General features: G+C 43.9%; 1 protein-coding gene across 6 annotated transcripts in view; it reads right to left on the bottom strand.

The window, feature by feature from the left end:
• Positions 1 to 12,628, bottom strand: part of CYTH1 (cytohesin 1) — a 76,096-nt gene that overhangs the window by 35,444 nt on the left and 28,024 nt on the right. The window contains exon 1 of one of the 6 annotated variants that reach the window (XM_081936809.1): positions 7,443 to 7,578. The exons of 1 other annotated variant lie outside the window; for it this stretch is intronic. In XM_081936809.1, the coding sequence (XP_081792935.1) occupies positions 7,443 to 7,464 (22 nt within the window). In that variant the 5' untranslated portion in view covers positions 7,465 to 7,578. Of the gene's footprint in view, positions 1 to 5,831; positions 5,980 to 7,442; positions 7,579 to 12,628 lie in introns of those variants that run through there. 4 more of the 6 variants (XM_081936807.1, XM_081936810.1, XM_081936808.1 and 1 more) reach the window with 4 other exon arrangements.

Below are 12,628 nucleotides of genomic sequence, written 5' to 3'. Positions count from 1 at the left end.
CTATTGTTTCATTCAGCCCTTGATCCTCAGTTTTATAATATGTTACTCCCATATCACCACAAGACCTCATTTATCTGTAACTGATAGAGAGAAAGGGAGAGTGTTGAACACACAGAGAGAGAGAACCAGGTCCTGCCCACCATCACTTTGATCTAACAGAATATTCCAGCTACAAAGAAGTAGATGTTAGACTTGGAGGCAAGATTACTCTCCTCTATGTCATATGGCCATGATGGCGAACCTATGGCACGCGGAGCCATTTCTGAGGGCATGCAAGGCGTTGCCCTTTCAGCTCCAGCACCGCATGCCAGCTGATTTTCAGCCTTGATTTTCAGCCATTTTTCCGGTTTGCGCATTGGGCTGTTTTTTGACCTCCGGAGGCTTCAGGGAAGCCACCTGAAGCCTCCGGAGGGAGAAAAATGGACCAAGGGGCAACTCAGAAGTCAGTTCCCGAACTTCCGGTTTGCATGTTGGGCCGTTTTTCACCCTCCTCGGGCTTCTAGAAAGCCTCTGGAGCCTGGGGAGGGCAAAAACCGTACCTACTGGGCCCACCGGATGTCGGAGAATGGGCCATTTCACCCTCCCCAGGCTCCAAGAAAGCTGTGCACGCATGCACGGGGCAGCTGGGTGGGGTGGTCATGTGCGCCCTGGGGGCACGGCACAGGGGAGCATTAAATTGTGGGGGTGGGTACGCGAGGGCATGGGAGTGCATGCGACAGCGTCCGCACATGTGCTTTTGGCACCTGAGGCAAAAAAAAATTGCCATCACTGTCATATGGGTTGCACAGATGGATTCATTGCAGTGTAATCCCTGCCCCAAATTCCCCTAAAAAAAAATCACACTGCCACAAGCTTATGACTCACTTGCCTATTGGGCCAGGGAAAATATAGGTTTGTAGAAGCAACTATTCTTGGGGGTGGAAGTGGGGGCAGGGATGGAGCTACAGCTAATCCTTAGTTTATGACTACGTGGGACTGGGATTTAAGCTATAAATCAGTGTGGTCATAAGTCAAGTCCTCACATGACCAGATCTGATTTTATAACCATTTTTTTCAGCAGTCATTAAGCAAACCCAGCTTTCCCAAAGGCCACTTTTTTTTGCAGGAAACCAGCAAAACAGGTTGCAAATCACAATCACAAAAACTACAGGACGTTGCAACCAGTCATAAATGCGAGCCAGTTGTCTAGCACCCGAATTGTGATCAGCTGACCACAAGGGTGGTACAACAGTTGTAGGTGCATGTATAGATCATAAAGAACTTTGAAATATCATTAGATGGTGATATGTTGAGGACTATCTGTATTAAAGTAGAAAGGAAACATCTTTTCTTTTATGGGCATTTCCCCCCAGCACCTATAACATTTAGAGGAGCCATAAGGAGGAAAATGTTTTCTGTTCAACTTATGACCACAATTGACCCTAACATTCCCATTGCTAAGCAAGACTGCCATTAAGCAAATTTAGCCCCATTTTATGACTTTTCTTGCCACTTTTGCTAAGCGAATCACTGCAGTGTTAAGTTAGTAACACAGTTGTTGAATGAATCTGGCTTCCCCATTGACTTTGCTTGTCAGGTCGCAAAAGATGATCCCATGACCCCAGGACACTGTGACCATCCTAAATATGAGCCAGTTGCCAAGCATCTAAATTTTGTACACATGACCATGGAGATGCTATAATGGTCACAAGTGTGAAAAATGGTCATAAATCCATTTATTTCAGTGCTGTTGCAATTTTGAATGGTGGCTAAAGTATTATAAGTTGAGGACTTGCCTGTACTTCACTCCTTGTGACTAATAGTTGGCAAAATCAGATATGTCTACTATGAAATGATTCATAGTATTGTCAATACTGCAAGTAAGAGCTGTGGATCCCCTTTGCACAGCTGCGGATCCCTATTGGCATGTGAGTCTACTCAGCCAAGGAGAAGCAATTCCCAAGATACAGATGTCAGAGTGAGTGATAATTAGAAGCCCCTTTGTCTCTACCCTTGCATTAGAATCTTTCATCATACCTTTCACCTGCCTATATTTGCATAATAAAGTAAGAGAACATGTACTTGCACATTGCTTCACTTATTCTAGATTCAGCCTTCCCTCCTCTGGTGACCTTCAGAAGCCTTGTGAGTAGAGTTCCTGGAATAATGCCGTCCTCTACATCTGGACGGCATTAAATTGAATAAAAAGCTGCACTATACATGGTTACATATCAGGGATTCCAATGGTCAAATGTGAGGTTTCTCCTTCACTAAAACAAAACTAAGCAAACCAATTCACATTATGCTGTGTTTGTTAAAGACAACGGGTGCAAACTGTTCTTTCAAATAATAGCACCACTACTCACGGTGTCTCTTATAGCAAAAAATTGGCATTGAGGTGTATCAGGTTTTTGTGTGTGTCTGTCTGGGGGGCGAGGGGGGGGGTTGTCCAGGATTTCAACATTCCTTGAAGCCAGAGCAGAAGCTCCTTTACTAATCTTTCCTTGCTGGACTATGATTTCTACTGTGCCTGTTGTTTCAGGGCAAATGCACTGAACAAAAAGTAGAACCCTAATTCTATAGAAAGTGTCCCAGTGGTGGGCTGCTGTGGGTTCGCACAATTCTCTAGCTAAGGATCTGCCCAATTTGCAGGCGAACCTGCAAATCCCACCCCTGGCTGGCCCCACCCACCCACCCAGCCCCTTCCAGGAGTCTCCATGCGGCCCATTAGAATGCCAAGTAAGTACAGGGACCGCACGGAGGTTCGGGGAGGGCGAAAAACGGGCCTCCCAGAAGTTCCGGAAGTCCAGAAACGGCTCCGTTTCTGGCCTCCGGAGGGCCTCTAGAGCCTGGAGAGGCAGTTTTCACCCTCCCGGAGACTTGAGGAAAGCCTCTGGAGCCCGGGGAAGATTAAAACGCCCCCCTCCACCATGGTGCAGGAGACTGACTAGGCCACACCCACCATGGCCACACCCAGCCAGCAACCGGCAGAGAACCCGTTGCTAAAAATTTTAAAGCCCACCCCAGGTTTTGAACGTGTCCCAGTATATCTCTGGAAAATCCTTAAGCACCTAGCTATTAAATGCAGTCTTCAATACAGAGGAAACAAAATTAACGCTAATGGCGACTCAAGAGTAACAGCCTGCACAATCTTAGACCACAGATTATTCCTAATTATGTCATGTTCTAAAGCGTTTGGGTAGAGCACATGGATGGCAGAATTTAAATTCAAAGAGAAATAGCAATCAAGCTGTGCCACGCTCGGTAAACACAAGCAGTAAAGAGAGAATATAAGCTTCAGTGAGAAAAACCCAGCCCTACGCCTACAGGCAGGAGAGGAAAAACCCTGCCATCACTAGCACACAGCAAGGTGAAAAATGTATGTGGCTACTGAGAAATAACTTGGTACAATAAATCAAGGTCCTGGTCATTTTGCTTGCAAGCTTATGCTCTACTACAGTTGGCATAATGCAGTGGAGAAGCAGCTCTTTCTTTAGATCAGAGGTGTCAAACATCATGTCGTCGTCTTGTGACGTATTGCGACTTCCCCCCCCCCCCTTTGCTAAACCGGGTGTACATGTGGCCACAGTGGTGGGTTGCAGGCGGGTACTCCCCGGTACATGCCTACCGGAGCCAGCCCGGACCCCAGATACTATTCCGGTACGGTGCTCTGGAGGGCCAACGAGCTCCTTACCCATGTTTAAAGGCTTCTGCGCTTCCGCGCAGGCACATGGCGCGTGGCGCATACAGCACCTGCGTGACGCTCCGCAGAGCAGCTGGAGCGTCATGGAGCATCATGAAGTACCGGATTGGAACGGGATTTGAAACCCACCACTGCATGGCCAGTACGTCACACATCCGGCCTGCAAACTGCGAGTTTGGCAGCCCTGATTTAGACCCAGAAACTGAACTAAATTGCCTTTTGGATCCTACTCCTCTGCCAACTAAACAGTTCAATTTATAGCAAAGTGATTTTTTTGTATAAGATAAAAAGTTTCACAGTTTAAAACTACACAATTTTCCAAAAAAAGCTGGTTGCTTATTTATCTAGACTGAATTCTATGACTCACATTAGTCCACAAAATATACATAAATGCTTTTAAAAGCCCAATACTGTTAAAATCAGATAATCAAACCGATTAATTAATAGGCAACAAAAACAGAAAACACCATATAACCACCACAGGGCCCTCATCATATGTACATTAAAATTCACAAAGAGCTGCAGAAAAGCTGTTTCAATAGCTTTGCAAAAAGATGCTGAGGTCAATGCTAATGGGTGTGCATAGGGAGATGTGAGCTGTTCAGGGTGAATTGCTCAGAAGCCATGTTCAGGATGGGAAGGAAACCACAAAGTCAAGGCTGTGGAACACTAATAGCTTTGCAATAAGAGCAAAGGGGTTAGCCCATTGCTACAAAGCAGTGGCTTATTTGAAGTGTTGGAAGAAATGTCCATCTGGGTTCAGTTCCAAGTGGGGAAAAAGACACTGGAGGCATGGAGGCTGCTTGGAAAGATGGTTTAATGGTGGACAGGATCACATGGCTTGAGTTCCTGAACAGAAAAGGGGGATCACATGCTTCCAGATGTTGGGTGAAGAAGAAAGGAGAGAAAAGGGGGGAAAGGGGGCTTGCCGAGAGTTCCTGGTTTTTTTATACTCTCTGTTCAGCCCCACCTCTCTGTTACCTGTTCCTGTATTCTGATTGGTTATCAGACTCCCTGGGGTACGGGGATGGGGTGGGGGTTGTTCTTAGCTAACTTTGTAGGTTGTGTGTCTTTTAGTCCCAAGCTTGGTTGAGTTCCCAGATGCCATGTGGTGAGCTTCTGTACAAGGCTAATCCTACCTTTGTTATGAAGAGTAGACTAGCTCAGGCATTTTTCATGGCCCATTGACAAAGGTGGGGGCTAGTAAGAGTGAGTCTGTTTCCTGCCTAAAAACATGTTTTTTCCATTTCTTATCCAGGAAAATATAATAGTCTGCCTTTTCAATATTTCCCAGGATATTTCATTTTTTTCTAGGAGAAGGGTGGGTTTTAACTTCCTACAGAAGGTTGCCTTGTTTTGGAGTTCACCATTATGTAGGGCTCCAAACTGGGAAGGCAGGTATAGCATTTATTTCCAGGTTCACTCCCTCAAGTTAAGTGATGGCCTTGCTGATGTTCTGTTAAAGCCAGAAGCAACAGAACAGTAAGCCAAGGCATCGGTCCATCCATCTCAATAATGTTTACATGGAGGGAAAACAGAAGAGAAATTGGCATAAAATGCTAGACTTAGGGAGACTTGTAACAGCTCCCCAAAAATTTCTAACTCCACACAACAGAAAGAAATGAAAAACTTTCTTTGCCTGTACCTTCCCGAAAAAATTTAAAAGTCCAACAATAACTCACACATACAAAAAGAATCAAGAAAAATGGAAAATGTTAGGGAATGTCTAACGGGTTTTATTTTGGAATGAGGAAATACTTTCAAAACAAGGTTTGTACGCTCTCAAAATTAGTGGATAATTCTCTAGTCACCTGAACAGAGCTTCTGCCTTAAAACATAGCCTAGGAATAAATTATAGATTTCATGTACATTTTCACTGTTACATGTAATGTTAAAACTTGTCTCTAACATTACTACACAAGGTTTTCCTTAAATACCTTCATTAGACTGTTCCAATAAAGACTAGAGGGAAACCAAGAGGTAGTTGTTATAAATGAATTAAAGCTGTGATCTTAATTCAGCCGTTGAAAACACATTGATAGGCTCAGCATGTGCACTAAAACACCTTTGTTTCTTAATTTTATAATGCACAGATCCCCACCAAGCCACCATTTTGAAGCCCTTGACAAAAAGAAGAGGTCCATCAAACCTAAAATCAGCCCATTCCCAATTATAAGAACCAGCAGCATCTTTTCTCCCAACCTTACAGAGAGGTTCCTCAGACCTTTGCTGGAACTGAACTTCTACAGCCAAGTAAGTCTTCTGCTAAGTCCCGGTCCACTCCAACAAACATGAATGCTGTCAGGTGTTGCAGGAAAAAAAAACCCCTACAATCTGAATCATTAGATACATCTGTTCTTCTAAACTTCTGGCATATAGTGTATATGCAGTAATTTTGGTTGCAGAGGACTAACCCTCGGAAAATTGTTTAGAAACTTAAAAGTTAGCCAATAAATTAGATGGGCTAAACATTTAAAACGCTACACTGATAAACAGCCATTATGTTCAAACGGAGCACAACAAGTGAGGATTTTTTTTTCCTACCATGAACATAAAATGATCATATTTTACAGCTCGCCAAGGAGTGGGAGGCATTTACTAGATCAAGTGTGCAGGGAAGAGAATTTTAAAAAGCAAGAATCCATTGATGAATACATTGACTGTGATAGCTTTGGGCTTGTTTTTTTAACATATACGCACAGCCAAAACCAGAAATGTTTGGTCTTTGTAAGTTGCTAGAATTTTTAAATACCTAATTTTCATACTTGGTTTGCACTTAGAATTAGCCTTTTAAAAGCCCTTCAAGTACTGTGACAATATGTTAAATGATCTACTGAAAACGTATTTGCTGACAGTAACAAGTGGCCCCCCATGTTTTCCCTCTGCGCCAACAATGACGACTGAGCTTGCTCCTTTACAATGGGTCCCTCAACTGCCAGTTCATCTGGATACATCTGTGCTTGGTGAAAATTGCATTATTCAACGTGCATCTAAAGAAAAGAGAAGCCTGCCCCACATTTGGTTTCACCAAATCCACAGACTCTCCCTCCCACAGCCTCCTTGGTGCCCAAAGGCCAAGGTGGAACCGGCAGGAGAACTGTTGCATCTAAGGCATGCCGTGACATGCCTTGTGTGCCACATGCTGCCACAGCTGCCAACAGAAAGTCTCCTTTTTGAAGTATAGAAACTCCTAACTTCTCCTACAGAAAAAGGAAAAACGGGGTGCTTCCATTTTCACAGGAACTCCTCAAATTTTTAGAGCCCAGCAACGTTCACAAGGACAAGGGTATACACTACTGTTTTTTATATAGACTTTACACCCAATGCTGCCCTATATAACCTGTAGAAGTGCCAGGGCTACCTCCAACTTCAGACATATTGTCTGAAACGGTATAGTCTGAAACATTGAGACATTGTCTGAAACGGTATAGGGTTTCCTGCCTAGGCAGGGGGTTGGACTAGAAGACCTCCAAGGTCCCTTCCAACTCTACTATTGTATTGTATTGTATATAACTCATGAGCGTACCCAAGGTACACTTCTACTCTACTGGAGCTGAGAACTGGTAGAAACTTTGACTACAGAAACATATGGGGTCATTTTTGGAAAAAACATTATCCCATAGCCTCCTAAACTGAACAGGTAGACCAAGATTTCCGTATTTTATTCAGTCGAACTGGCCCCTAGGACAAGGTCCCTCATCGGAAATGATTTGGCTCAGCCACCCAAACGAGCTGAGGACACCCCACCACATATGCTCACCACTCTCCATCTTGAGCACCATGCTGCCAGCAGCAGAGACACAGACCACGGCTGGTGTTCGATCCAAGATAGGCGCGGCCCAGCAACTCGACTGGGTTGATACCTGCGACTGACTTGCTGCCTGTCTGTTGCTTCCTGGAATGAGTCAAATCTTGCTCCAGCTAGTGGGTGGCTCTTGCTTAGGACGGAATAGGCGTCACTGCCTTTCTGCCTGCAACAGAGATAACCAGTAACGCCCTGTTCCTGTGCCGATCCCTCAAGCTTAAGAGAACCATTAACCCCTTGTGCTCTGGAGATCAGGCAGAAGCTTTAGCCTGATAGATGGAAGTGTAGGAGATCCCACTAAAGAAAGTTCTCAGGAGCTCATATATTAGCAAAAGTCTTGTAGCAAAAGTCTGAGATCACTCAGGTTCAATGCTAAGCCTTTTATGCATGTAAACAATAAACTAAGAACCAATGGCGTATAGGGGTTGGAGTGTTGGTATTAGGAGTGAAAGAAGCCAAGTTCAATCTATGGTCAGCAGTGACCCTGGAACAATCTGTATGTCTGAAGGTTATTTTCAAATCAGCCCTGTGAAATTATTAAAATAGTCTACCGTCCATTAAAGTTAGAGAAAAAGGGAGGGAGAAGAGGAGAGAGAAAGATGTTGCATTACATCATGCCACACTGCATGAGGAATTACATGTCTTTTACCAACTTTCTTAAAGCAGTTGCTTAGTCAGATGTAGAATGGTGTGGATCTCAAAAATGATTTCATGCCTACCACAGAACATTTGTTAAAACAAATGCTGTTGGATGTTCTAAGGCCATGATGGCTAACCTATGGCATGCGTGCCACAGGTGGCATGTAGAGCCATTTGTCAGGATACGCGAGGCGTTGCCCTGTCAGCTGGTCAGCGTGCATGCTTTTGGCCTTTTGAGGCCATTTTTCGCCCTCCAGAGGCTTCCTTAAAGCCTCTGGAGCATGAAAAACCGGCCCTATGGGCACACTGGAAGTTCAGAATGTATTTCCAGTTTGCTCGTAGGGCTGGTTTTAGCCCTCCAGAACCTTCAGGAAGGCTCCAGAGGGCTAAAATCAGCCCTACGAGCAAACCGGAAGTCCGTTCCCAAACTTTCAGTTTGCCCGTAGGGGCGGTTTTTCACACTCCGGAGGCTTCAGGGAAGCTCCTGAAGCCTCTGGAGGGCGTCCAGGGGGTGTGGGGGCGGAGACTTTGGACACGACTTTGCAACTAACAACAACAAAATGAAGCAGTGGTCTCTCATTATTGAAGACTTTTGCAAACACTTCACTCTGGAGAACAAGAAACAGTTAATCCCAGATTTCACCTTATTTCTCTCTATAGGCCCTTTCTGAATCTTCCTAGCATTTCAAGAACTGATAAAGAACAAAAGGGATAGTGGTAAAGAAAGACTCCCATCTAATGTGAGAAGTAGAAAAACAAACACCTCAGTCATCCATTCTAACTCAGTATTCTTTGTTTTGCCTCTTTGCTTGCTCCAACTACATCTTTTTAGATGTTTGTTTCATCTTGGAATGGAAGGATGGAACTTCTGCACAGGATCTAGGTATCAAGAGCACTCAGCTTACTGGGAAGAAGCTCCTGGAATAACCAAAAACAGGATTGGTTTCCTATAGCTTTAAAAACTCTGTAAGAAAAAGAATGAAAGGGACGGGCGGCTCAGTGGCTAAGACACTGAGCTTGTCGATCAGAAAGGCTGGCAGTTCGGTGGTTTGAATCCCTAACGCCGTGTAATGGAGTGAGCTCCTGTTACTTGTCCCACCTTGTGCCAACCTAGCAGTTTGAAAGCACATAAAAAATGCAAGTAGAAAAATAGGAACCACCTTTGGTGGGAAGGTAACAGCGTTCCATGCACCTTCAACATTTAGTCATGCCGGCCACATGACCACGGAGAGGTCTTCGGACAGCGCTGGCTCTTCGGTTTTGAAACGGAGATGAACACCGCCCCCTAGAATTGGGAACGACTAGCACATATGTGCGAGGGGAACCTTTACCTTTACCTTAAGAAAAAGAACATCAACAAGTGCACTTATTTTCTTATCATGATAGTAAACCCTGCCATTTGCTCTTATTATTAATGTTCCAAATAGTTCTGTCTACCTTTGCACCTCTACCTTCTGGCAAACATATTCAGAATACATGAAACATCAAGAAAGGACTAGCAGCAGTCAATCTGTATCATTGCTACTAGGGTAAAAGAATAAAGGCTCATTTCCCTAATCACAAGGATTCCAGAAGGAGCTGGCACAAGCTGAGGCTAAGGAACAGCCATTTTGATTTATTAGTAGCCATACATAGCAGATTTATATCTTAGGGTTTTGTTTTTTAAGGACAATCCCTTACATCAGTCAAGGCTGAGGGAAAAGTTGAAAAGTTGGGTCTGTGCTGCCCTCTGCTGATTGGAGAAAGACATTGGCTTTAACCCAGAAAACCAGGAGAGGACGCCACAGAAAAAAAAGCACACTTTTGGAAGAGTGTTTTACACTGGTACAATTCATCTTCCTGTCATCACTCCCATCTCAGCTTATTATATGCCGACCATAAAAGGAACCACACACATTAATGTGTCAGTAGCTATTTGTACGAGGCAGTCACTCTTACTTCCTGCCCCAACAACAGGACGTCTAGGAAGAAATGCTCGACGACTATCAATTTATAATTGCTCCACAACACTTTGCTAATCTAATTTTTCTGTATGCATTGCAGCCCAGTAGCTGCATGACTAAAAAAAATGCCCTCAAACAGGAAAATATATTTATCTCAGTGCTGTCCCATATCTTCCTCATTATATGTGGATTGGTTCTATTAAATGTATTTCTTTTTTCTCTTCTCAGAATGCATTCAAGCTCTTATTACTGTGTTTTCCCGAAAATAAGACACGGTCTTATTTTCTTTTGACCCCCTGAAATAAGCCCTTGGCCTTATTTTCAGGGAGGTCTTACTATCTTTGAGGTGCAGGAGGCAGCGAGCGTGGTCACCTCATGGCTGCTGCTGTGTTGCAATATTTTCAGGGAGGGCTTATTTTCGGGGAAGGGCTTATTTTAGTGCATCTGCTCAAAAGCCCAATTGAGTTTAGTATCTGGGGAGGTCTTATTTTTGGGAAAACAGGGTAGATGAGGCTGCAGTAGGAAATCCACCTCTCAAAAGTATGCAACAATTTCACCACTGATCAAATTGTGTTAAGAAAATAATTGGCTGCTCTTCAGCCGTTCAAATGCTGCTCCTAGGAATAAAAATAAATGTAACAGAAGTTAATAAATAAACCTTTAACGCAGCCAAGCATTAAGGACATAACACAAATTTGCCCCTGGTCTTACCAGAGCTCAGCTGATGTCTGGGGTAGATAGATGAAAAATACCCTAAATCAGTGTTATCTAAAATGCCCTTAAGCAGGAAATCCATTTGGATGACAAGTCAACTTTGAAAAATGGGACAATGTGTTTTAATTTAACAAAGGGGCCCCTTCTGGTTTAAATAATGCCAAGCATATGCAAGGATCCTACCTGCAGATTTTGCCTGCCCTCCGCTGTTGATGCTACCACATCCTGTTTTCCTGATACCTACTGCTTTAGCATCAGAGCAAGAAACATTAACAGTGACAGAGAAAGGTCCTAACTTCAAACCTGTGAGGCTTGCTTCTCAGTCTTGAAGCTAAAATGAAGTCTACACTATAAATCCACTCTGTTCATTCATATCTGAAATGGAACCCCAGCTACGCACTGCCTGGGATTTCTTTGGAGTGGAGGCCAGGTTTCCATGGACACCTCCTGGCTCCCATTCGTACACACCCCTTCCAAAGCAGATCCTCTTCTGTTGACGTTTACAAATGGATCTAACAGCCACCTGGGAAACAGCTGTCCCTAACAGCTGTGAGAGCAGAAAGAATGACATAGCCAGTCTCCCTCTCTTCTCTGAGAAGCGCAGTTGTGGGTTTGTGTGTGTGTATGTGTGCCAAACCACTGGATTTCATAGGATACCTTCCCCCGCCAACCTGACACAAGATTGCTGGCAGAGCTACAAATTTTCACTGTGTTACTACTAGACAACACAGATTACCAAAATGTGTTGCTGTATTGGAGATAGATATAAGGTTAGATGGATAGGCAGGCAGACAGACACTGCAGAAACAATTTGAAGATACTATGCGGTTCACAGAATATTTTTGAAGGAGACAAACTGGGTGCCTTCTGGGTACTTTACACTATAACTGATATAATTTATCTTTCATTATGATCATGAGATTCAGGGGAATTGCGGGTCCAAGCATCTGAAAAGCACCAGGTTATTTCCAGAAGAAAAGTATGTGAAAAGGAAACAGCTAAGCATCAGATTCTGTGGGTTTTGCCTCACTTGCAGATGACTTTGCAGATAACCAAAGCGCAAATCTGATTTAAAATTTCTCTCCTCGGCTGAGGATGTGCATTTAATTTGGTTGCCTCCCTTAACGACTTTCTGAACAATCAACTGCTAGCTTTAGTAACATAAAGAGTCGATCAGGTCTGAAACTTGCTGTGCTAATTACATAAAAACAAATTAGTTTACTAATAGAATAAAACAATGTAATTAACTTTTAAGAATAATAATGCGGTAGGGTAGAAAAGCTTCTTTAAACATTTTGCTTCATAATTATTCTGTCTTTCCCCTCCTAAAATATTGATCATTCTATATATTTTAAATGGAAATTAAAATAATGACCTTTACTTTTTTGATGGCTGTTCATTTTTTTGTTTGGAGATGCTATCAACAGCACCAGGCATGAATGCTATCCAGTGGTGGGTTGCTGCCGGTCCTGACCGGTATGGCCATACCGGAAGTGGCCTGGAGCAGCTGAGAGCGTACTGGTATAGTGGCTCGTTTGGCCCACCCACCCGCCAGCGTTCTATAGCTGCATTTATGCCAAAAGGCACACTCCGCACACGCACACAGCCTGCAGAGCCTGTGTGCGCTCTGAGAAGTGGCTGGGTATCGCAGGGGTGATGGATTGCACATGCGTACACAGCGCACATCAGGCGCATGCACAGTACATGTCAGGTTCGGGCACAGACAGACCGCGATCAGTGTACCGGTAGCAACGGTACGTAAGAGCAACCCACCACTGATGCTATCCCTCCATAAGACTGAACAAATATTGGTAGTTCTTAACAACCACAATTCAGCCAAAAATT

The sequence above is a fragment of the Natrix helvetica genome (genome assembly GCF_964273705.1).
Source record: "Natrix helvetica genome assembly, chromosome: 1".
Lineage (NCBI taxonomy): Eukaryota > Metazoa > Chordata > Lepidosauria > Squamata > Natricidae > Natrix > Natrix helvetica.
This window is presented reverse-complemented; position numbering and strand designations above follow the sequence as displayed.